The sequence below is a fragment of the Dasypus novemcinctus genome, chromosome 18, assembly GCF_030445035.2.
Source record: "Dasypus novemcinctus isolate mDasNov1 chromosome 18, mDasNov1.1.hap2, whole genome shotgun sequence".
Classification (NCBI taxonomy): domain Eukaryota; kingdom Metazoa; phylum Chordata; class Mammalia; order Cingulata; family Dasypodidae; genus Dasypus; species Dasypus novemcinctus.
This window is the reverse complement of record NC_080690.1, coordinates 15,666,593-15,693,049: the sequence shown is the minus strand read 5'-3', so window position 1 is coordinate 15,693,049 and position 26,457 is coordinate 15,666,593. Positions and strand designations below refer to the sequence as shown.

Sequence of the window (26,457 nt, the reverse complement as noted above, 5' to 3'; positions counted from 1 at the left end):
GGTTGGCCTTGGATGACAAGTCTTCCTTGGATACAGAAAGAGTAGTATTTATTAATGGATAGCATAAAAAGAATTATAAAAGACATATTTAAAAATAAATACTGCTTACTATGCCATTCAGATTTAGAAATACCTTTATTTTTTTTGTCTTTATTTTTTAATATTACATTAAAAAAATGAGGTCCCCATATATCCCCCACCCCCCTCACCCCAATCCTTCCCCCATAGCAACAATCTCGTTCATCATCATGAGACATTCATTGCATTTGGTGAATACATCTCTGAGCACCGCTGCACCTCGTGGTCATTGGTCCACATCATAGCCCACACTCTCCCACGTTCTATCCAGTGGGCCATGGGAGGACATACAATGTCTGGTAACTGTCCCTGCAGCACCACCCAGGACAACTCCAAGTCCCGAAAACACCTCCACATCTCATCTCTTCCTCCCATTCCCCACACGCAGCAGTCACCATGGCCACTTTCTCCACACCAATGCCACATTTTCTTCGATTACTAATCATTATAGTTCATGAATAGAATATCAGCAAGTCCACTCTAATCATACTCTATTCCTCCATCCTGTGGACCTTGGAATGGTTGTTTCCACTCCACATCTAAATCAAGAGAGGGCTTAGATTTCACATGGATGCTGGATGCAATCCTCCTGCTTTCAGTTGTAGGCACTCTTGGCTCCATGGTATGGTGGCTGACCTTCTTCACCTCCATGTTAGCTGAGTGGGGTAAGTCCAATAAATCAGAGTGTAGGAGGTGAAGATTGTTGATGCTCAGGGCCTGGCTATCATATGGTCGGTCCAGAGATTCAGATCCCCTGGGTATATATTAAACCCCAGCACCAACTACAGTTCTGGTAAAAGTAACAGGAGAGGCTTGTGAACAGAGATCACATCTGAGTCCAGCTCCATCACACAGAAACACAAACCCTAAAGAAGGGCCAACTGACATGGCACTGAACTCCATCTGCCATGACCATTGAACCTGTGGGTCTCTGTAGCCCTCTGAAGAACCAATACCCAGGGTTGTATCTACTTTTTCTGTCTCTGGGACTCTACTGAGGTGTGCATAAGAGCAACCCCTCTGATAACCTCCCGTCTCTTTTTGGAGACTCATAGCCATAAAAACTCATTTGTCCTTTCCATTTCCCCCTTGATTCAGGTCAAAAAGCATTTTTAACTCCTGGTATTATATGTAGACTGAGATATTTTGCTGATCCGAGTTGACCCTTTTATTCGAGGTCATTTTCTAGCTACATCATCAGCCGGTACTTGGTAGTAATCCCTCGGCGCCAGGGAGGCTGATCCCTGGGAGTCATGTCCCACGCTGGGGGGAAGGCAATGCAATTACATGCTGAGTTTGGCTTCGAGACTGGCCACATTTGAGCAACACGGAGGCTCTCAGGAGGTAACTCTTAGGCACCCTGCAGCTCTAGGCCTTGTTCTTATTTCAGGTGCACAGGCTCACAAGCATAGTCATTAGTATCAAAGGCTCATTGTTGGACCTTCCTTCTTTTTCGGTCTTTGCCATTGCACTTGGGGGATTGTTGCTGTTCCTTTAAGGACTGTGATAGAGCTCCCCTTGCTAGGAACTCAGCACTCCCTCAGTTGTTGTTTTTAATTGTAGCCACTATGAAGATATCCAAACATTTTTATGTATCCTGGATATATGCCCTGTAGAACTCCTTGCCAACCATGTGTCCCCTGTCAATAACATCCCATACCAGTATCCCTCCGCTGCCATTGTTGAACCTCTCTGTGATCCAAAACGTCCTGAAAAGTGAAGCCCAATATATTGCCCAGTTCCATTAATAGTAAAATGGAATATAGTGACGTGTTTAAAAGTTAGATATAGAATACATATTAATTTGGAAAAATTACAGTAAAAATAAATTGCAGTATCAAAAAATTAAAAAATGCAAAAGCTTTGTTTTTGATGTTTTGTCATCCATCACTGCAGGAAGTGTTGCCCTATATGCAAACTGGCAAGGCAACTACTTCCATCTTTTCCTCAGTGTCTATGTCCTATCTTTTTCTTTTTTTCTAATTATTAAGCTTATCTTCACAAGAGTTTTAGATCACAGTAATTCATATATACAATATACAGTACTCCCACATAGCCAACATAAAACTTTTTCCCTTCCACAGCACAGTAATAATCTTTTTACGTATTCATACTATATTTACTGAAACTGATGTACAGATGTTGAGACAATAGCTTTCAAACAAGGTAATATTTGTGTTTACATTGTGGTTTATATTTTAGACTATACAATTTTCTAAATTTTTAGTTATCTTATGTTTTACAGTATGATTTACCTTTTAGCCTATCAGCCCCTATATATTTTTGGTGTAATTTTACATGTCTTCTATCCATCCTTGTGTACTCTTGTGGAACACTTCTATTGCCCACACAGTTACATTGGTTCCATCTATTCAATACCTCTTTCCCCCTCCCCTTAGGGCCCACAGTGACTGTCAATCTTCATTGTTTGAAGGGCTATGTTCAGAGATACTTGCAACAGTGTTGAGGGCTTGACATGCTCAACTGCCCTAATGCACTGGGAGCCACCATTTCTCGAGAGATACAGTTCCCTCTATTTGAGGGCATTGGTGTGGGTATACCTTCACTCTCATTATATGGGTCTCTACCCAATTGATATAACCCATTATGGCAAAATGAGCATTCACATATTCCCTAGGAGCCTGTCCTGCATCAGATTATCCCCATTAAGCATCTTAAACAGGTAACTTTCCTTATTATATTTTTTAAAAGGTTTTCTCAGCATTATACTCTCAACCAAATACCTGACAATCTTCTATGTTTGTATATTGCCCCACCCTCCCCCCAATTTCTTGGGCAATATTACCCATCCTCCCATCCCTAGCCCCCCTCAAGCCCATAAAGCCCCACCCAAAAGTAACACTATGCCCCATTTTATCCCTTCCTTGTATAAATACTTACCTCCAGATGTCAGCTTACATCCTTCCTCTACCCCCCAATTTCCTGTAAGCCTATCATCTAGTCTCTAGCTCTCTGAGGCAGCTTGATTTACTTATTTCATATTATTGAGGTCATGTAGTGTTTGTTCTTCAATGCCTGGGTTGCTTCACTCAACATAAGGTTCTCAAGATTCATCCATGTTATCACGTGTGTTTGTTGTGTATTTGTTCTTAAAGCCGAGTAGTATTCCATTGTATGTATATACCACATTTTATTTATCCATTCATCTGTTGATGTGCATTTGGGTTGATTCCAACTTTTGGCGATAGTGAACAATGCTGCTATGAACATTGGTGTGCATATATCGGTTTGTGTCCTTGTTTTCAGTTCTATTGGGTATATACCCAACAGTGGAATTGCTGGGCCATATGGCAAATCTATGGCTAGTTTTTTGAGAAACTACCAAACTGTCCTCCAGAATGGTTGGATGCTTCTGCATTCCCAGCAGCAGTGGATGAGTGGTAAGAAAAGCAAATGTGTAAAGTAGTATTGGTAATATATGTTAACAGAGCAACAATGTGAGATCTGGGAGAATGGATATCAGACTCATGTAAGTTATTTAGAGTTATAGCAGTAAGTAGAGTACTTATAATGAGAGTCAACTGAATATGGGGAGGAATATAGTATGAATTAAAAAGCCAGTGTTTTCATGAGAGAGGGAAAGAGAAAAGAAAGACGATAATATCAAGAGTGGATAAAAGAGAGAAAACAGAACAAAGGTATTAGAAATTAAAGAACAGACAATTTGGGGGCCAAAGAAAGGGAGGTGGAATGTAAGAGAGACAGCAGATGATGGAGGATAGCAAGATGTGGGGGAAAGGGGATAGAATTCACACAGAAAAGAGGAAATGGATGATGAGGAAACACAGCAAATGTGAAGCGCTCCCTGCAGCACCTATTATATAAAGAAAATAAAATAAAATAAGAAGAAAAAGAGAGAAAAGAAAAAAAAGAGAAGAAAAGGGGGTGGGCAAAGAAAAGGGAAGGAAACAAGCAAGAAAAAGAAAAGGAGAAAAAAACCCTAAATAAACGAAAAAGGACCTTGGGGGATAAAATGGGAGAAAAGACCAGGAGATAATGCAATATTAGCAACCAAGACAGAAATAAAAAACAAAACCACAAACGCTGAGGGCTAGGATAATCAAGGACCTCAGATGGACCTCAGCACGCAGTGGTTTCAGGGATGGGAAGTCTGTGATATTGCAGACTCAAGGTGTGTGAGTCTCTGGAGTGTGGGACACCAGGGTTTAGGGGACACAGACCTGGGAACCACGCATCCGGTTAACAGGGGGCCTGGGAGCACCGCAGCGCAACACAGCCTTCAGGGATCTCCGCAACTGGGTGCCAGCCCTAGGGCAAGCGGTCACGCCCGCAAACTCTGACCTCCGTGTCAGAAACCCAAAATTCCACCTCTCACAATTCTGTCACTGTCTCACCAAATCAACATCTAGACACCTCCTGCCCTGCAATCCCCTGAAACAGCCTGCTGGGGCGCTGCTGCACTACAATGAGTTCAGGGACCGCCGTGGATGGGCTGCCAGCCCTAGGTGGAAGGGTTCCTCCTAGGGCTTCTGACCTCCGTGTCAGAAACCGAAAGTTCCACCTCTTGCAAGAATCTCTTCTATCCCTGTCTCACCAAATCGACAACCAGACACCTCCTGCCCTGTAAGCCCCCGAAACAGCCCACTCAGGGTCTGGGAGCTCCCCACACAACAAAGATCCCAGGGATCGCCACGGCCCAGCCGCCAGCCCTAGGGGGAGGGGCTTCACCCAGAACCTCTGACCTCCAAGTCAGAAACCCAAAATTCCACCTCTCGCAAAAATCTCCTCCGTCACTGTCTCACCAAATTGACTTTCAGACACATCCCACCCTGCAAGCCCCCGAAACAGCCCGCTCAGGGTTTGGGAAGCATAGCAAAGCCTCCAGGAATCGCCCCCGCTGGGCCTCCAGCCCCAGGGGGAAGGGTACCGCGCACAGCCCTGACCTCCGTGAAAGAGACCCAAAATTCTACCTCTTACAAGAATCTCCTCTGTCACCGTCCCACCAAATCGACATAGAGACACCTTCTGCCCTACAAACACCCGAAACAGCTCGGTCCAGCAGGACTCCAACCCTACTCAGCCGCTTCTTTGCAGGACAGATTATAAGGTGCACTCACTCAGACACCATCTTGCCCTGCCTCTGTCAGAAATACCTTTAGAGATGGGGATTTCAGGCTTAATTTCTTAGCTTAGATGTTAAACCACAGTTCTTTTACGTTCCATTGTCCTTCCTAGACAGCTATGGAAATTCTTGGAACAAGTCAAAAGACAAGAAAATTTATTAAGCCAGTGTCTAGTAGCCAATGGATGGTAGATAGGTAAGAGGGGATTCAGTTATAGTGAACTTTACAAATGCTCAAATTCAGTTACTATGTCTAGTCAAAAATCAAGAATAAAAACACAAACTTCTTATACAAGTAGCTATGTAACAAATATCTATTGAAGTTACTATTACACTTACAGTAAGTTATCTGCTACCTCTAAATTGGTGTTTAATAAAAATCACACCAAGTAGTTTCTAATGAAAAGTCAAATCAAGTCAGGGCTTCTCTAAGCCTTCCATAGAATTTAACAGCCTCTTTATAAGGTAAATTTTTGTGGTATTTGTTAGTTCTCAGACCCAAAGAACTGAAAACAAAACCTTTGGTATCTTCCATTTGGAAGGAAAGACTGTGGGGTCAGCAGCTTCTGAATCAGGTGCCAGGGAAACAAAGTCCCTTGGGCATCAGAAGTCAAGTGATCCAAGAGCCTTCACTGGCTCAATACTTTCCTTTTATTTTGCAGATTATTTCAAATCTTTAAAGTACAAAACAGATCAAGTATATTAGGTGACCTAGGTTTCATCCTTTGTTTCCTTTAGCTACCAACAACTAAATCAGAGAGAACATGTCTTTCAAAGAGGACAGTTCATCAGTGGTTGAAATGAGAGCTCAAGTACTTTAAAAGTTGATAGCTGGGAAAGCAAACTGTCAGTCTCAAAAACAACAGAGTGGGAAGTGGCTCAAGTGACTGGGCTCCCGCCTACCACATGGGAGGTCCATGGTTCAGTTCCCTGTGCCTCTTAAAGAAGACAGTGAGCTGGGGCAACAGGCAGGTGCGGCGAGCTGACGCCACAAGATGACACAACAAGAGACACAAGAGGAAAAACATAATGAGAGACGCAAAAAAGCAGGGAAAATGGAGGTGGCTTAAGTGATTAGGTTCCCCCTTCCCCCATCACAGGTCCCAGGTCCAGTTTCTCTGGTGCCTCTTAAACAAAGAAAACAAACAGACACAGTAGATGCAAACAACAAGGGGGAGGAGGGAGATAAAGAAATAAAATAAATCTTAAAAAAAAAAAAAGGGAAGCGGCTGTGGCTCAATCAGTTGGGCTCCCATCTACCATATGCGTCCCGAGGCCTCCTTGTGAAGGCGGGCTCACAGTGGAGAGCCACCAGCCCAGGTGCCGTGGAATGCTGCCAGCCCGCAAGCATGGCAGAGAGCTGACTCAGCAAGGTGACAAGTAAAAACACAGAAGAGTGCACAGCAAATGGACACAGAGAGCAGACAACAAGCAAGCTGCAAGTGGGAGAGAAATAAATAAAAAAATAAATACAGACACAGAAGAATATACAGTGAATGGACACAGAGGACAGCAAGCAAGCCACAAAGGGGGGAATAAAAAAGAAAAAGTTAACGGAGAGGCAAGCAGAAATTTTTAAAAAGATAATCGTCCACAATGCCTAATAAAAAACTAGTTCATTATTCACTAAAAAAAAAAAAAAAAAAAAAAGCAGAGCACATCTAGTCTCCATGGTATGTTTAGGAAGAGAAATGAGGCAGAGACAACAGATGTTCCAACTAGAGCCCTTGACAGAGGAAGCACACAGAGAAAAGTATAATTTCCTGAAATTGTTCTTTAAAAATAAAGACAGGCCACCCTTTAAAACAAGGGCTCCTTGCCATTTCTTCATTAACAAACTTGATTTGGTTCTTGTAGCTCTATTTTAAACATCTCAATCTAAAACGATTGTAGACATCTGCCCACTGGGGCACACTGTGCTGCACAAAGGTGGTGAGCCCATTTAGCCCACCTCTTTCTTACGTACCAGCTGTTTTCTACCTATGATTCAGGTCCTGGCAGGCAGCAGGAAGGGCTGGTATGTCTGGTGTTCCTCATAGCAACCTGCACAGCAGTTTGGGCAAACACCAATGACCCACTTTTAAAAATTCCAGAACTGTCAAAGCTGCTTCCATTGTAGGTTCTGGGAATCCTGCATAGGCTCTTTTGACAGATTTTATAAAAGCAGATAAGCTGTTATTAAGACTGTAGACCCTATAATCTAACAAAAGGCTTACCTAATAAATATTTTATGACATCCAGAAATCACCTGTCAGCCAACATTTTACTGAAAGTTCTAAGAGCCTGAAAGAAAAAGGACTTTCAGCTATGATGAGTAAATCTATGGCATTTGAAAATCCTTACCAAGAACTGGGTAGCCCAGAGACAAAAGTGGAAGGGAGACCATCAGCATACATTTTTCATACTTTAAAAATTCTTACTTGTAAATTATTATCTACTGAAGAAGTAAACATATGAAAAAAAATTTTTTTTAAATAAAAAGCCAAAGTCCCATAAGAGTCTCTAAGATGCCAGAGTTTATAGGGGAGGGACTGGCAAGGTATAAGAAACAAATACTCACAACCGAAGCTCTTCAAAGGATTTCACTGAATAGAGGGGAGAATTTGGATCCCGCTGCAGGACTTCTACTTGGTTTGTGTTATCCACAAGGTTGCTTCTGATCAGCTTGTTGAGCAAGGACTGGGCGGCTCTGTCCTCTGTCAGGAAGAAAACAGTAGATTTTCTTCATACTCTCCTGGCAAACCCCATTTTCATGAACCTCTCTCTCTCCCTGTGCACACCAGCAGGTGGACAGCCAACACGGCTGGAGAAGACCACAGTCACACTGAAGGCCTTGCTTTTAAATTCTTGACCTTTCAACTCAGATGGGCTCTGCACCTAGCAAGCCTTTAGGTTTTCATAGTCCACTCATTTTTTTTCCCTCTCCTCAAATCTCCATTTGTACCTTCTCCTCTCCTCACACCTCTAACCCGCCTGCATTCTCACTCCTCTGATGACCCTGCTACCAACATCACTGAGAAACAGAAGTGCCCAGAAGCACTTCCAGACACTTCCATGCTCACCCTCTCCCTGCATCTGTGCCCATTCCCCGCCTTCCCTCCTGGGACTACAGCTTAACACCAGGCGTTCCTATCAAAGGCCAAGCCTCTACTTGTACAGCAGATCCTGTGCCTACAAGGTCACTTCTCCCGAAACAGGCCTTCATGGGCAGCATCAGTTTCTCTCCCCATCAGCATGGGAACCTGCTCTAACACCTCTCACTGTACCTCTGCCTCTTTACCCAGCATCCCCAACCAGTCACTGCCCCATTTCTCTCTCCATCTTATGACACAGATCCCATAAAGGTTGTCTGGACTCTTCTCTGCCTGTCCTCCCCTGTCCACTTGAATATACATTGAGCACTTTTTTTTTTTAACCTCCCCATTCCACCTCAACAGCCCTTATCCAGCACAACGATGATTCCCACATTAGCACATCAATATAAAGGTCAATCTGTAGTAGTCCTTATAATTCGCTTACTACCTACACCCAACTCTCTACTTTTGAAACACTTTCTTTTGGCTTCTGGGACACGGCATGCTTTCGGTTCTCCTATCTCACTGCCTTCTCCTTCTCAACCTCCTTCCCTGATTCCTCCTCATCTCCCTGATCTTATAACTCGAGAGGATCCAGGAAGGCAAGTTCTTATCACACTCCATTTCTTGCCTCAGGGCTTCAAATAGTAATTACCTTTCTCTTCATCTGTTTTCTCTGCAGTGTAGTTGGTTTTGATAACACCTATAAAAGAACAGTTGTTATAACTAAAAAGGCAAATAGCAAATCCAAACAAAAGCTTAAGTATAAACTCTGTGGTGAGGCTGTAAGGAGACACTCCCATGCTTTGTTGATAGAAATATAAATTGGTATATCGTCTATGGTTGGTACTTTGAAAATATTGATAAAAATTGCAAATGCATATACCTTTGACCTACCCAACCCATTTTTGGGAATTTGACCTATAAACATATTTGTACACATGTAAAAAGATTTTAAGTTCAATATTAAGTATTGTTTATAATGGTAAAAGACTGGAAACAACTCAAATATCAATCAATGACTGGCTAAATAAATTATGGTAAAGCCACACAATGATTACATTTATAAAGGGGAGTAAGGAAATTCCCTGTCCTGATATGGACAGCTTGCCAAGGTACATTTTTTGAGTGAAAAAAGTTCACTGTATATATTATGCATCTTTTTGGATAGAAAAAAAGGGAGAGGGAGACAGAACATCTATATTGGTATTTGCTTTGCATGAAGAAACTTTGCAAAAATTTAAAAAGCTTATGGGAGAGGACAAGGAGTGGGAACTGGATAAATGAGACCAAGATGGGAAGGAGGCCTTCACCTTTTTAGACTTTCGGAATTTAGAACCCAGAATACAGAATTTTTTAGAAATTAGTTTAGAACTTTTTCAAAAAATTAAATTAAAGAGTGAACACTGGTAGTATATTCCAGCAGTGATTCTTGGATTTAAGGAATCAGAGGTTAGCTAAAATCTGGAAAGTGTAACATACCCCCTTCACTAATGACACCTAAAATACCAGCTCTCAGATCTAGTGCTGCCACAGGCCAGAGACAACCTGATAAGTGAAAGCTCCTTTCCACACTGCAGCTATGAATGCAAAGCAGAAATACACGGAAAGCTTGGAGCTGGCTTGTCCTTACTACTCACTCACCATTGATATCTGACTTGATTTTCTCTTCCTTGATCTGCAAGTTGCTCATCTGAATGGAAATAAAAGGAAATTGTTAGGCAAATTACCCAGTCAAAAGAAGGCCTTTGAACAAGGAGAAGTTCCCTACCAAGTCTACCAGAAATTACTTCAGCACATCTATTTAGGGGAATGGTTTGTTCTGCTCAATGCAGAATTACTAAAAGCCTGGGTGAAAACATCATTTAAAATATCTTCAACAGCCTATATAAAAAGAGAGGGTGGGCTAAAGGGAATGGGAGGGAGTAAAAGGTGATAATAGTCTCAAACCTCTGCTTTTCCCCAAGTAATGTCCTTTCTAGGGCATCTAACTTTCGTTAAGTATCTAGTATATTCTCTAAGCGGCATAAACACTCGCAGAGTCTTTCTAAATACAGTGAAGAATAATACCATCTAAATATCTGAAACGAGCTTTCTTCTCTTTAGCCCTGAAACCCATACCATATTAAAGCAACTTGTAGCAAATAAATTAGTCCTTTTTCTTATCAACCACCTACATATAAATTAGGCAGCAACATATTTGTTATAACAAAAGTATTGACAAACTCAAGTTCCTGATTTGAGAATCTTCCAGACATTTAAACAAAATAGTTTTTCATCTATTTTTGGCCACTTAGTCCTAGTCAATACAAACTTGTTTACTAAGTCAGAATGAACACTTAGGCAGAACACTAATTCATAGATCTGCAAATAAGTCTCTACTGTCAGAGAACTACTTTTCTATATTAGAAGCATTAGTAAGAATAAGGGTGTGATACTATTACCGTATAATAAAGGTATGTTGTCAGGCTCTGAGCAATTGCCCAATCAGGCCATAGGCCCCAAGCTCCGCCTCCCACACGATCCGAGTTGACCTAATTCATTAAGTCACTAATGCTCATTGAGGGCTTACTAAACTTCCCTAAATGATATTTCCCTCTCCAGTGCCCCCTCCCTACCCAAGTGACACTGCTCTTAGGTCTTTAGGAAAAGGAAGTCTACCCTGGCACAGTAGGAATCTTGATCTGATCTCTTTAGAACCAGGTTTCTAAAGAGAAACATCAGATTAACACACCACCTTGGGGGCAGAAAACCTCTCCCAAAAGGCCAATGGAAAAGTTGGTACATATAAGGGAAAGGCATCTTATACCAGAATTTATCTATCAGTTAATCCTTATCTTAAGGCTAAATATATAAGGGAGGGAAGTAGATGTGGCTCAAGCAGTTGGGGGTCCGTCTACCACGAGAGGTTCCGGGTTCGGTTCCCAGTGCCTCCTAAAGAAGACGAGCAAGACAGGAAGATAACATGACAGGCAGGCACAAGAAAATGATGCAGTGAGATGCTGCAATGAAGAGACACAGCAAGGAAACACAATGAGAGACACAACAAGCAAGCAGCAGAGGTGGCTCAAGTGAGTAGGTGCCTCCCTCTCACACAGAGGTCCCACATTCAGTGTCTGGTGCCTCCTGAAAAAAAGAAGATGAACAGAGAGCAGACAGTGAGTGCAAACAATGGGGGGAAGGGATGGGTGGAGAAATAAACAAAATAACTCTTTATATATATATATATATATATATATAAAAGGGAAGCATACTATTCTTGGAATGTCTGAAAATGTGATTAAGACAGTCTCGAGTCCCCAGTCCAACCATACTGATTAGTCTTTAAAAAGCCTGACAGATGAAAAAGGACAATCCATTGTACTTTACTCTGTATGAAGAAGAGTTTGTTAACAAAAAGCAACGCGCTCAAGAGCTGGAGAAAGGGATCCTAAGAGCAAGAATTTGGCAGCACTTATTCAGCCACATTCAAGGAGGAAAGTGCTGATAGTCAAGTATTCCTGTTTTGAGAGGTAACTCCAGGGAAGCGGACTTGGCCCAGTGGTTAGGGTCTACCACATGGGAGGTCCACGGTTCAAACCCCAGGCCTCCTTAACCCATGTGGAGCTGGCCCATGCGCAGTGCTGATGCACGCAAGGAGTGCCCTGCCATGCAGGGGTGTCCCCCGTGTAGGGGAGCCCCACACGCAAGGAGTGCGCCCTGTAAGGAGAGCCGACCAGCATGAAAGAGAGTGCAGCCTGCCCAAGAATGGCGCCGCACACACAGAGAGCTGACACAACAAAATGACGCAACAAAAAGAAACACAGATTCCCAGTGCTGCTGACAACAGAAGCGGAGAACTCGCAGCAAAATAGACACAGAGAACAGACAACTAGGGTGGGGGGGGAGGGAGAGAAATAAATAAATAAATCTTTAAAAAAAGAGAGAGAGAGAGGTAACTCCAGCATGGGCAAGAGGCAGGCCAATAAGCTCCCTATTTTCCTTTATTCTGTAGCCATCCTCTAGAGCAACCTTCTAATGATTAATCTAATGATTAATGCCTCTCAAAAAAGGCAGTGTGCTTGAGACTGGACACAAGTTTTCAGTTACAATAAAGGTATTTTCTATCATAGTAATCAAATACCTCCTGCCAAAGTGACTTGCATTCTATCGGTCCCCAAGACCCTGATTAGCTGAGTTGACCTCACAGAGACTTTGTGAAAGAGAGACTTTGTGAAAGACCTCAGGAAGCTGCGAGTCCTCCCTCTATGACAACTGATTTCAAAAAGGCCACAGGGGGGAAGTGGACTTGGCCCAGTAGTTGGGGCGTCCATCTACCACATGGGAGGTCCGTGGTTCAAACCCCAGCCTCCTTGACCCGTGTGGAGCTGGCCCATGCACAGTGCTGATACACGCAGGGAGTGCCCTGCCATGCAGGGGTGTCCCCGCGTGCGGGAGCCCTTCGCGCAGGGAGTGCGCCCCGTAGGGAGAGCCACCCAGCGCAAAAGAAGGTTCAGCCTGCCCAGGGATGACGCTGCACACACGGAGAGCTGACACAAGATGACACAGCAAAAAGAAACACAGATTCCCGTGCCACTGACAACAGAAGTGGACAAAGAAGAACACACAGCAAATAGACACAGAGAACAGACAACTAGGGTGGGGGGGGAAGGGGAGAGAAATAAATAAAAAATAAATAAATCTTAAAAAAAAAAAAAAAGGCCACAGGTTATGTCTCTAAACGATGCTTAGGGTTTCCTTTCAATTAATTAATCTATTTATCTATATGGGATCTAATTATCATTGTGCTTTCTGTCATTTTTATTCACCACCTCTACACTTGAGAGCAAAGTCACAATGATAACCTAATACCATGGATTATTTATTAAGTTAATGTATACAAGTCTACATGGTGAAACTAATGGGGGAAGTGGCTTCCCTAATTCTTAAGAAGCAATATTTTAAAATATTTATTTCCACCAGCCTGTTGAGAAACATGTTGGTTAGAATTAGAGACCAAGAATTAGGCCATGTATGTGATATTCATAATATCATAGGTAGATTTGTGTCAAGGGACACTGATTCTCAGTAACCACCTTTCAAGGAAGATCTGATACTAAACACTAGTTTTTTAACTCTATATTGCAAGAACTCCTTTAAAATACTCTTTCATTTCTTTGTGGATAATTGACCTTATCCTTTTCCTGAACTCCAGTGCCACATTTCCAAATGCTTGATGGGTACTGTGGAGAAAAGCCTGCTTGCCAGGTGGGCCCTTGGTTGATGCCTCAGAACTTGGATTTTTCAAGGATTTACACCATTCCCAGACCTGTCAGAGTGACTCACTGTCCCTTAACTATAAAATATGTGCTTTATTCTAAGTACCTACTTTCCTTCCAGGAGTCTGGAATTTTGGTATGTGCCAGGCAGGAGACTATGTGTCTGGACTTCAATAAAAACCCTGGGCGCTGAGTCTCTAATGAGCTTCCCTGACAGCACTTCACATGTGTTATTATTAATATAATTCACTGCTGGAGGAATTAGGCATGTCCCTGTGACTCCAGTGGGAGGGGACCGCTTGGAAGCTTACACCTTCGCCCCAGGCTCCATTTTCCTTTGCTAATTTTCCTTGTATCCTTTTGCTGTAACAAATCATAGATGTGAGTATGACTCTATGGTCAGTTCTGGGAGTTGTAGCAATTCATAAAACCTGAAGGTGGTCTTGGAGACCTCAATGCAGGTGTCTACCAGGCTGTCCTCCTAACCACAAATTCACCACTAGTCCTGTCAGCATCCTTCTCAAAAACTCCAAAACCTACTAAACAAAGTCCTCCTTAAGTTCTTAATCCAAGTTCAAAGTAATACTCCTTGCCATATTTTTTATACAGCCTCCACCCCAACCCAATAACCTTAAGCTACAAGCAAAATGAGTTGATTCCTGTTCTCTAGTGCACTCTTGCACATTCTCTTCTCCTACAATGCCTTTCACTTCCATCTTTGTCTTAAATATTACCCATTCTCTAAGACTCACTCAAATGTAAACTTCTTCATAAGAAATTTACCTGGTGTGACCACTCATAAACATCCCCTCCCACCTTAGAGTTCATTTATCATGTCATTCTTACTGCTCTCACAGCACTTCCCACCTTTCAGCCTTCCTGGCTATACTCCACTAGGTTTAATCCATTTCAAATATCTGCTGGGAAATCTATAATACTCTAATGCAACAAAGGGTGGCTGGAGAAGAAATGTAATTTAGGGATCAAAAAGTTATATAAACCGTATCCACCCATTAGGATGGTCATTATTAAAAATCTGGAAGAAAAAAATAAGTGCTGGCAAGGATGAAGAGAAATAGGAACTCTTGTACATTGCTGATAAGAATGTAAAATGGTGCAGCCATTGTGGAAAAGTCTGGCAGTTCTTCAGAAAATTAAATATAGAATTACCATATGATATGACAATTCCACTCCTAGGTATATACCCCATAGAACTGAAAGCTGGGACTCAAACACATATTTGTATACCAATATTCATCACAGCATTATTTACAATAGCCAAAAAGTGGAAGCAACCCATGAGCCCATCAATAGATGTATGGATAAGCAAAATGTGGTATATTGATACAATGAAAAACTGAAGTGCTGGTACATGCTACAACATGGTTGAACCTTGAAGATGTCATGTTGGATGAAATAAGCCAGACAAAAAAGGACAAACATTGTTTGGTTTCTCTTATATGAAATACTTAGAAAAAGCAAATTCACAGAAAGAGAAACCAGAACAGTGGTTAGCAGGAGTGGGAGAATGGGAAGTTATTGCTAAAATGAGTATGAGCTTTGGTTTGAGATGATGAAAATAACCCAGAAATAGACGGTGGTGAAAATTACACAGTATTGTCAAATGTACTTAATGTCAAAGAATTGTCCTCTTAAAAAAATGGTTCAAATGATTTTTGTTATGTATATTTTACCACAATTAAGAGAAAAAAAAGGTTACACAGGATTTCAGACTACAAAAAAGGCTTCAGTAAATAGTCCATATTCTTAAAACCAACAATCCATTGTCACCAAACAAACCTAAACTTGAAATCTTAGATATAATAACAGAAAGCCACAGTATACACTATAATTACCTCCCCGTTGATGGCTCTTCATTAACCAAAGAACCAGTGGGAAGATTTGGATCAACTGATAGAGCATCGCCTACCACATAGGAGGTCCAGGGTTCAAACCCAGAGTCTCCTGACCCCTGTGGTGAGCTGGCCCATGCACAGTGCTGATGCATGCAAGGAGTGCCCTGCCACTCAGGGGTGTCCCCCGTGCAGGGGAGCCCCACGCACAAGGAGTGCGCCCCTAAAGGAGAGCCGCCCTATGCAAAAAAAGCACAGCCTGCCCAGGAGTGGTGCAGCACACATGGAGAACTGACACAACAAAGAGAGACAACAGATTCCTGGTGCTGCTGACAAGAATGCAAGCGTGTAAGCGGACAAAGAAGAACACACAATGAATGGACACAGAGAGCAGACAAGATGGAGGGAGGAGGGAAGAGAAATAAAAATAAACCTTAAAAAAAACAAAAACCAGTAAATGAAATTAAATATCACTATAAACACGATTTTAAAAAAATTTGTAGTGTCTCCCCCAACCCCCAACATTTGCAAGTACGTTGAAACATTAACTCTAAACCTGTAGATCTGTTGTTGTGCAAAGAGCTATAAACTGTCCATCGTATTAGATTCAATCATGGATCCAAGAATGTTAAAACATCAGTTGCACAGGACACTAAAAATAATTACTTAACGGAAAAAGATAATCTGCATCTAAGTTTGCCTTTGCTTACAACCGCCCCTGAGAAAGAGTGCAATACAGGAAAGATAGCATTAATGGCGAGGAGACAGCTGCCACAGAATAAAAGTTTAACTGGCCAAAACGAAGGTCAAAAGCGGGATACTGGTCTCTAGCTTTTGGAGCAAATCAGACTAATTTCACAGGCGTAACCACAGGCCTGCTTGGCCTGGGCCCCCCTAAGCCCCTACTACGTTCTCCCCTCCCTTTTGAGCTGAAGCAACTGACCGACTTGACAGCCCCTTCCTGCTCGTCCACCGCTAGGGCCCAGGAGTCGGTGGCCATTGTCCCACGGGTGGGAGATCCGAGGGAGAACACACTGAACTACGCGCCAACACCAGCGCTAACTCGATCGCGGACGCAGAAAGACACTCACGTGGACCGGAAGCAGCGTCGCGGGAGAGTGACGTCAAGTCCCGCCGGTCCCAAAGGCCGCCATTCCCCTCCTGCAATTAATCCTCCGGCCCCGCCCCCTCCTAGCGTGAGAAAACCGGGAATTTTCCTTGGATTTATTTACCCAGGCACTTCCTAGTTGTAACTTAAAATAACAAAATTTTGCCTTCACTTCATTGCCATTCTTCATACTGAAGTTTTAATTTGAAAAGTACCACGTTTCAAATTAAATCTTTCTCTAAACTGTGATAAAATTATATAGAGAAAGCCCTGAGGACTCCTCAGAGCCAAAAAAAAAAAAAAGGAACTGGGCCCTACTTCCTCATTGCACTCCCTCTCGCGTTTCCTCGTGTTTTCGAATCCCCCCAAGGCTGCTGACCCAGATAGGTAATCAAGCCCCTAATTCTTTACATTTGACCGAATACAAAATAAAGCCTGCCTACCTTAAAGCAAGTCGGGATAAACCAGAAAAACCCCTGTCCAATCAATAGGAATCAAGCTAACTTTCTTTTTGTTTTCTTAAGTTAGGCCAGCAGTTCTTTAGGAAATGAGAGAATAGAAATGGGAGAAAATAACGATTACAGGTCCCCAATCAGGTATACTTGCAGACTGGTCCAGGCAGAGAAGGGAGAGAGAGCTTTCTGCTTGTGTGGTTACCTTTTTTTTTTTTTTCCTTCTTTTTATTTTATTTTTTTAAATTTTTTTTTAATATTACATTAAAAAAATATGAGGTCCCCATATACTCCCCATTCCTTTTTTTTTAAAAGATTTATTTATTTCTCTCCCCTTCCCCCCATCCCCCTAGTTGTTTGCTCTTCTGTGCCCATTTGCTGTGTGTTCTTCTGTGACCGCTTCTATCCTTATCAGAGGCACCGGGAATCTGTGTTTCTTTTTGTTGTGTCATCTAGCTGTGTCAGTTCTCCGTGTGTGCGGCACCATTCCTGGGCAGGCTGCACTTTCTTTCACGCTGGGCAGCTCTCCTTACGGGGCACACTCCTTGTGCATGGGGCTCCACTAAGGGGGGGACACCCCTGCGTGGCACAGCACTCCTTGTGCACATCAGCACTGCGCATGGGCCAGCTCCACACGGGTCAAGGAGGGGCGGGTTTGAACTGCGGCCCTCCCAGTGGTAGGCAGACGCCCTATCCATTGGGCCAAGTCCGCTTCCCTATGTGGTTACCTGTTAAACCATTAATTATTCCTCCTCTTGTTAATGTTCAGGGGATCCTTTTTATGTTTACATATTTATAGAGAGAGCTTGATATAATAACTCAAGCATCAGAAAGCAATACACAGACATTTATTTTATTAAACTTCTGTTAATAATTGGGAGAATATAAAATAAGCAAAAGATTGTCTACAAACAGGGGTCCACATGCTGCATCATAATCCTTTACAATATATATACTATAGATATAAGCTCACCAAACTGGGGGATGCACCAACATACCTGGCCCACCTCTAGAGATACTGACTCACCAAAGGTTGGCTGCTGGCAATCCTGGAGTCATGCCATGTGGCAAGGCAAAATGATGGCCAGTCTGTACCTTCTCCTCCAAGCTCACATCCTCCCCGAGCTCAGCTGTGGGCGATCAAGCATATGGCTTGTCTCTCCCTAGGCCTCATTTCTTTAGCTTTGGGCTGCTCCGCTGATTCCAGTTTCTGACCTCTCTCTCAGCTTGTTGGGGGTTTCTCTGTTTTTCTTCTGCTGTAAGTGATCCTGGAGTCCTCTCTCACATGACCGGGTAAAATGGTCACCTCTTTCTCTGTTTCTCTGCATGTTTCTCCTGTTTATATAGGACTCCAGCAAGAGGGCCAAGACCTACTGAGGGTCACACCTCATTGAAGAACTCAATTAAAGGCTCCCAACTGAATCCAAACCAATCAAAGTATCCCACAACAACAGGAATGGATTAACTCCAAGAATATGATCATTTCTGGGATTCACAAAAAGCTTTCACCTGTCACAGTGTGTGCCCATGGCTCTATTTTGATTGCTAGTTCCTTATGGAGCATGACTGCTCTGGGACTGAGGGGCTGATTCCTGTAGTGCTTCCACTGAAACACCATTCCTAGAGCAAAACTTGGTCTCTGGGGGAATCAAAGGTAGGATTTTTTGCAAACATGGAATTTGTAGGGCATTTTTTGAAATTTCTTTTTATTTATTTCACTCCAGCTGCAACTATTGGGAAGTGCTTGACATTTGTTTAAACCAGGCGGATGCTCTCAGGGAGGTGTAGGCCGGGGACCAACTGGAACCATGAAAACAATCGGTGACTATTTGGAGAAGTTTTGGGAAATAAGGAGTCTTCTGCCAAGGTTCCACTCTCTTCTCTCAGCTGGTGTTTATACTCCAAAGGGAGGATGCTGGGGATTAAATCATGTCCCCCATAAAGACATGTTCAAGTCTTAAACCTTCATTCCTGTGGGCGTGAACCTGCTTGTAAAGAGGACTTTTGAAGATTTTATTATTCCTTAAGGTCTGGACTCATTTGTGAATAGAAGCTTCAAAGATTCTATTTAAATGAGGTCCAATTGGACCACTGTGAGCCTTAATCCATACGACTAGAGTCCTTATAAGGTGTAGGAAATTCACATGCAGTCAGAGAAAACCACAGGAGGAAAACAAGGTGACAGATGGTGTTTAACCAAGGCAGAGACGCAAGTCAGCAAACCCCAAGGGCTGCGCAAGTCATCACCAGAATGCTACAGACTCCAGGGGAAAGCATGGCCTGTCCAGGCCTTAGATTTGGGACTTTAGCCTCCAAAACCCTAAGACAATAAACTCCTGTTGTTTAAACCAACCAGTTTGTGGTGTTTGTCATAGTCGTCTGGCAAACTAAGAGGGCGCCCAGCCAGGGGCAACTGAGATTCTCCCTCCTCTCTAGATAGGAGACTGAGCAGAAGGGCAAGTGATACTTAAAGGTCCGAATACTTGACTTTCCCAAGATCATATGGGCTTGTAAGTGGTAAATCCGGGATTTGATTTCAGGTCAACCCAACTCCAAAGAGCACTGGGCAACATATCAACCAAAAACTGTGGGTGGGGCAAGGAACTGACTTCCCTGGGACAGGAGGGGTCCTTTCAGGAAGACCTCAGACATGATTCCACTTTCTTTTCAGGGTGCCCACTTTCTTTTCCAGTCACGGTGCCCTGTGCAGGACCCGCCCTGCTCTCCTTTTCTGCCCCCCGCAAGCCGCTAGCCCCGCTGGCACCTCATTGGCCGAGGCCTGGCGAGCCAGCCAATCAGCGGAGGGCAAAGGCCTTTCTCCCTGGTTCGTTAGAAAGACCCCTTTGGGAGGCCAAGGGGGCTGAGAGTCAGGGGGCTGGGTGAGCGTGGTAGATCCAACTGCAATTTAGATGGAATTGCTTCATCATGTGATACATTTGGCCCCCATGACTCAACCGTGAGTCCGTGGTCAGGGACCTCACCTGTTTTCCTCACTACTGACTGCCCGCACCTCACCCATAGCAGGGGCACAGGACACACTCGTTGAATCAGGGAGTGAGTGAATGAACCCATAAATGAATTAATGAGCAACAAAAGACTGTCTCTCAGGATCATGGCTTTGATCCTGGGGCATCTTCATTCCTTCTAAGCCAGGGTTCTTAAGTTTTTTTGTTCCACAAACCCCTTACCAAGTCCACATTATACTGTGTATTATTTAATAAATATATCACACCCACACCAACACATCCCCACAAGAGTGTTTTTTCAATTGAAATTATAACCCCTGTTCTAAGCAAATGTTTGCGGTGGGAGTGAGGACTTTGGGAAACCCTTGTAAGGGAAGCAACAGGAGGGGAAGAGGAATGCTTTAAGGATTCAGAAAGTAACTTGGGAATATTGGAAGGAGTCAGAACAAGTTTGTATTTGGACCATATTGGAGAAAAATATGGCGCTTACTGGGACATGGAGACTGATTGACCATGGACAGAAAAAAATTTTTTTGAGAAGCTCTCCCAACAGAAGGGGTCTGAAGAACAGATTTCAGCCTCCCCACCAGCATGGTGGGGTCCCAAGAGAGACTTCAGCCCACTCCTGGAAGGGGGGGAGTTGAATTTATACAGAACTTTCCTAGGCAGGAAATGATAGTTGGTGGTAGGGGGCTGAGGGTCCGAGTGAAGTGCAGGGACCAATAGGAAGCCCTAGAGGTGAAAACTTTCCCTGGCAGTGACTAGAAGGTAGTGGGTTAGGGAGTTATGGTTTCTTGGAATACTGCAGGAGCAGATGTTTCTTTGATCATTAGGGATTTTATCTCCCTCTGATATGCAGGTAGCAAAGTTTTCCATTTTCCTTTACTCCCTTCTCTATGTGGTTTTTTTGTTTAATGTGTGGGGAAGTGCTGTGCCCTTGGACACGTAGGATTATGGGGAATGGGGTTAGCCTTTCCCCAGTGCATATCAGGGGAAACTGAGCTACAGCTTGTTAATTATTGTAAGCCTCTAACAGACCACAAAGTTCTACTGAGTTAGAATATAATTGTACGGGAAAAGGCATATTTTTAAAAAAGATACTTGACGTATTGCATATTTTCATTGCTTAACATACATTAATGGAACAGATTTCTACACACAACACATATTACACACTACTGGCCGCCAGGAATGCCACGACGTTGGAATTAATCATACTTCCCACTCCTCTTGGACTTAAGTCTATAAGAAGACAAACACTAAGAAGCAGTCTCAAAATGGAGATCAGGTAAATATAGCCTATTGGGTAAGAGTGTATGCCCTGAAAGAACTGTCTAGGTCTGAGCCTGGCTTGCTACTTCCAAGCTGTGTGTTGCATGGCAAATTACTTAACCTCTTTTTTTTAAAGATTTTATTTATTTCTCTTCCCTCCCCTCTCCCCCCTCCCACCCCGGTTGTCTGTTCTGTGTCTATTTGCTGCATCTTCTTTGTCCGCTTCTGTTGTTGTCAGCGGCACGGGAATCTGTTTCTTTTTGTTGTGTCATCTTGTGTCAGCTCTCCGTGTGTGTGGCACCATTCCTGGGCAGGCTGCACTTTCTTACGCGCTGGGCGGCTCTCCTTACGGGGCGCACTCCTTGCGCGTGGGGCTCCCCTATGCAGGGACACCCCTGCGTGGCAGGGCACTCCTTGCGCGCATCAGCACTGCGCATGGGCCAGCTCCACACGGGTCAAGGAGGCCCAGGGTTTGAACCACGGACCTCCCATGTGGTAGACGGATGCCCTAACCACTGGGCCAAGTCCGCTGCCTATTAACATCTTTGTGCCTGTTTTTCCATCTGTAGAATGGGTATCATAACAAGTTGCTGTGAGGAGTAAATGAGTTAATATATATAGACCTTTAGAGCAGGGGTTCTTAACAAGGGGTCCCTGAGCTTGAATTTAAATTCAAAAAATCATTCTTGTGGGGACGTGTTGGTGCAGGTGTGGTATATTTATTAAATACACAGTGTGGACTTAGTACGGGGTCGTTTTCACCTGATTGGCAAAGGGATCCATGGAACAAAAAGGTTAAGAACCCCTGCCTTAGAGGGTGGCCTGACACAATGTCGATAAGGGAATTACAGGACACAATGGGAGATCATGGCAGGCAAACGGGACACACTTTCCTTAAAATGATATTTTTACCATGGAAAGATTAGAAAGAGTCAAACAAAATAAAGGGAAAGACCTTTTGAAGAGGAACGAGCTCCAAGTAGATCTCAGCAGCGGGTCCACCTGATTACAGGTTGTTGGGGTCAACTTGGAAGGGCAAAACCTCCTCCACACAGGGAATCTAAATCTCCTGTGCTGTTAGGGGCAAGGGCAGAGCTATAAGAGTCTAGGAATGTGGAATTCCTAGGTTGGCTGCAGACAATTCTAGAAGACATTCCAAGTGTGAGTCCCAGGAGAACAGTTGTCTCTATGACCCTGGATCTCAAAGTCAGGTCTTGGTATAGATTTGGAAGTTTCTGGCAGAAACAAATAAAGCCACAGGGGTCAATGAGCTTGCCCAAGGTAGAGAAAGATGGAAAAGATGGCCCAGGGCAGAGCCCTGGGGAAGAGCCCATTTAAGAACCAACTAGAGAAAAGGGAGTCTACCAAGGAAGACTGAGGACTGGCTGGAGAGAAGGCAGGCCGGCTGGTTTGGTGTCACCTTAGTCACGAGAAGAGTGGTTGGTGGAAGGGATTGCCCAATGGCCAATGCTGCTGAGAAGTCAAATATGATGACAAAAAGTACTGTTTGGATTTAGGAACATGTGTCTGTGTCCCTGGGTGAAAGCTATTCTAGGGAAGGTTGGAAGTAGTAGTCAGACTGCAGAGGGAGGAGTGGGATTTAATGAGTAGAAGCAACTTCTAAGATTTCTGGCCTCAAGGAGAAATCTGAGGTTGGGGAGCGCTGAGGAAGAGGAGGGCTGGATTTTAAAGAGAGAGGAACACAAAATACCAATGAGAAAGAGCTAACAGGGTGTAGGAGTTTGATAATGTTTATGAATTCCAGAGATACTGGATTATGTTTGTAAACTGTTCTCTTCCTCTGAGCATATTAGATTGTATTAAATTCAGAGGTTTCACTTTTACTTGATTAAAATTGGGGTTTTAATTCAGCCACATCACCAAGGGGGTGGAGACTTACAGAGAAAATGACATGGCAGAGGAGAGTTGTTTTGATGCAGGAGCTCCAGGAAGTAAACACATAGAACACAGAGGCCCCAGGAAGAGCAAGCGAGCCTGATAGTCTACAGCTGACCTTGTGGCAAGACCAGAGCAGCTGAGCTCTGAGAGAAACAAGCCCTGGGAGAGAGACAAGACTTATCTCAGGCTACAGCTGATATTGGAAGAAGTATGGACCATAGTGCCTTAAGAGGAAGAGGAAGCCTGAATGTTGGTAGTCATCATGCTCCAACATGTGGCAACAGACTTTGGTGAGGGAAGTAACTTATGCTTTATGGTCTAGTAACTGTAAGCTTTACCCCCAAATAATTACACTTTATAAGAGCCAATTGATTTCTGGTATTTTGTATCAGCACCCCTTTGGCTAATACACAGGGGAAGCTGGCAATGTGAGTGGGGAGAGCACATCCTTAAAGTGCAGGCAAAGGAATGTGGTGGACTGGCAGAGAAATTTAATCCGAGTTGGGATGCATCTCCCATGATCACAGGAAGTAGATGGAAGGATAAGTGTGCCTGGAGGAAAGTCTAGTGGAGGAAGGCGGAGGGAATTTTCTTGTATTGGCTGTTCTCTGGGAGGAGGGAGATTATCTGCTGACAGGGGTTGGATGTTCGAGATGAAAGACTAGAAGGCATCACTGTGGAGAGGGGAGGGATTTATCCAGCAAAGACTTAACATCCACGGGACAGGAGGCATTTGAACATTTTTTTTTTAAAGATTTAATTTTTATTTCTTTTTCTCTCCGCCCCCCCCCCCCCCGCCGCCCCTTGTCTGCTGTGTCCATTCACTGTGTGTTCTTCTGTGTTCACTTACATTCTTGTCAGCGGCACTGGGAATCTCTTTTTGTTGTGTCATCTTGCTGCGTCAGCTCTCCATGTGTGCGGCACCACTCCTGGGCAGGCTGCACTTTTTTCATGCTGGGCGGCTTTCCTTGCGGGGCGCACTCCTTGTGCGTGAGGCTCCCCTACATGGGGGACACCCCTGCGTGGCATAGCACTTCTTGCATGCATCAGCACTGCGCGTGGGCCAGCTCACTACGTGGGTCAGGAGGCCCTGGGTTTGAACCCTGGACCTCCCATATGGTAGGCAGACGCTCTATCAGTTGAGCCAAATCTGCTTCCCTTGCAGCTCTTTCTGAAGTTATTCCCTCCACTGACATTAAAATGTGAAATCAGAAATCAGATGACTAGAATACTATCTGTCCCTCAAGTATGATTCTACTTGTTTTAGAAATTAACAAAGCAATGCCTAGATATTAGGAGCTGGTTTGATAAACCTGGACTCAAACGGCCTTCATTTGTCAGGACAATTTCTGTGGAAATGCAGCAGTGGTTGGTGCCTGAGAGGAACAGAGAGATTAGAGGACAAGATACCTGACCAGAGGCTGACTCATGTCCTTTCAAGTCTAAGCAGGAAAGGTTTGCTCTCAGGCACATGCTAAGATCCTAAGACCGTTTGGCTATTTTCCGTCTGGGGAATCTCACAGACGCTGGACGTATATCTACAAGGCTATAACAGCACAGTTGTAGTAGCACTGCTATGAGACTAACAGAACGTTAGTACTTACTTACAGGAAAGATTCAGCCAGGCACTAGTACTTACAGATTACTAGTACTTACAGGAAAGATTCAGCCAGGCACTCCTCCCCACCCCACTCCCTAAGGGAGAAACTGGCCATAGTCCCACCAGCCACATAGAAGAAGGATCTGCCCCCTCCCCACACCCCGCTCATCACCGCCACTTCTGCCTAAGGCAGAAGGGATGCGTTTCTCATCTGAGCAGCTGCCATCTCTGTCAGTCACTGCTCTCAGGCTTCATCTAATATTCTTTTCCTCTACCTACTCCTACCCGCCATTTCATAACTAGAGCTACTGATGGGGAAGCCCCTTGCCCTGCTGAATACTAAAGCCAAAATAGTTTCTAAGCCAATATAGTAGCAAACAAAAACAGGAGCTGGGGAAAAAGGCACAAGGTGGGAGTGTGACAAATACTAGGTGTTTGAAGCTATTCTGGGGAAGCCCTTGCCCCAGATTCAGGATTAGAAAAGGCAGGTGATGGGAGCCTCCTAGTACCAGCCCTTTGGTACCCTCACATCCACTGTGCTGTTTTTGGAAGAGGCTGCAATCTGAGATTAAGAACATTTATTCTCAAGCAGAGAAAGCAAAGTCAGGTGATACTGCAGGGGATTCCCAAGAACCTGCTATGCCCAGGGCCAAGAGAAACCCATAATAGCTGGGGTGGTGGTGAGTGAGGGTGGTGAAGGAGAGGGATCAGTCTCTTCTTACAAAGGTGAGGGGCTTTGCATCATATGTGCTGTGTGTGAGACTAACCCTGATGCCATCTACTCTCTCCAAACATTCCCTTTGGAATTTTGTATAATGCATCTTATTTGAAAGAGCCACTTCGAATCCTTTTTGGAATAACAAAAAGGCATAAAAGCCTTTATTTCTTCCTCTATGGTATCCCTCCAATGCATTTCTTCTTCTATGTTCTCAATAAAACTAACAGGATCCTGGTACTTGCTGTATGATAGGATTGCCGCAATAATCTTGTTTTCCCAGCCTCCGCCTTTGAATCTCCAATACATCCTATACATCTCTGCTAGACCAATTTTCCTAAAAAAAAATCTCATCAGTTCCTTATAGATAGAAGAATCTATAATGATAATTTACTACTAAATGCAAGTACATTTTAAGCACTTTAAAACTTCATAGTCTACCTATGAAGTAAGATTTCATACCTGCCATGTGGCCAAGCTATCCTCACCACCCCCTTGAAACCCTAGATTTATCCTGGTGAACTTTAGTTTTTGTTTTTTTTTTAAACATTAATTTTATTGATACATATTAATAAAGCATGCAATTGCTTTAGTTTTAATATTCCCTTCCTCCTGCCTAGGACAACCTTTGTGTCACTTGGAATCCTTTAAGTCCCTCATAGGCAAACTCCATTCCTCCATGAAATTTTCTCTAACCTCAGAAATCCTTAGTTTCTGAATTCCACTGACCCTCTGTATGGTATATCCTTCATGTCAAATAAGAGATAGAACCAACAAAAGAGGGCCTACCTTCAAGTCCTTTTCTGTTACATTCCTAGGCCTAGAAAATAGAATGTAAGAACTTTCTACCTCTTTCTGAAGAGTTAGCCAGCTTCCAATGGTTTACCAACGAGGGTGGGGGAGGAGTATGAAGAGCCTCCCAGCAACAAAGCAGGGCTCTTGGCTATGGAGATATTCGGATTGCTCATGTTGGAGTACTGTCAACTGAAATAGAATAGGATTATGAGGTGATAAACAGCTTATGGAAGCATATGTGAGCTTTCACTTACATACGACTACTAATATCAGCAATCAAAAC

The 26,457-nt window shown here is 43.6% G+C and overlaps 1 protein-coding gene across 2 annotated transcripts in view; it reads right to left on the bottom strand.

Moving 5' to 3' along the window:
* DDX19A (DEAD-box helicase 19A) overlaps positions 1 to 16,471 on the bottom strand; it is a 35,794-nt gene extending 19,323 nt beyond the window's left edge. Inside the window, exons 1-4 of one of the 2 annotated variants that reach the window (XM_058279736.2) lie at positions 16,311 to 16,471; positions 9,901 to 9,949; positions 8,912 to 8,959; positions 7,743 to 7,878 (exon numbers count right to left, since the gene is read on the bottom strand). In XM_058279736.2, the coding sequence (XP_058135719.1) occupies positions 7,743 to 7,878; positions 8,912 to 8,959; positions 9,901 to 9,949; positions 16,311 to 16,367 (290 nt within the window). In that variant the 5' untranslated portion in view covers positions 16,368 to 16,471. Of the gene's footprint in view, positions 1 to 7,742; positions 7,879 to 8,911; positions 8,960 to 9,900; positions 10,105 to 16,226 lie in introns of both variants that reach the window. The other variant, XM_058279737.1, reaches the window with a different exon arrangement.
* Positions 16,472 to 26,457: the final 9,986 nt, after the last annotated feature.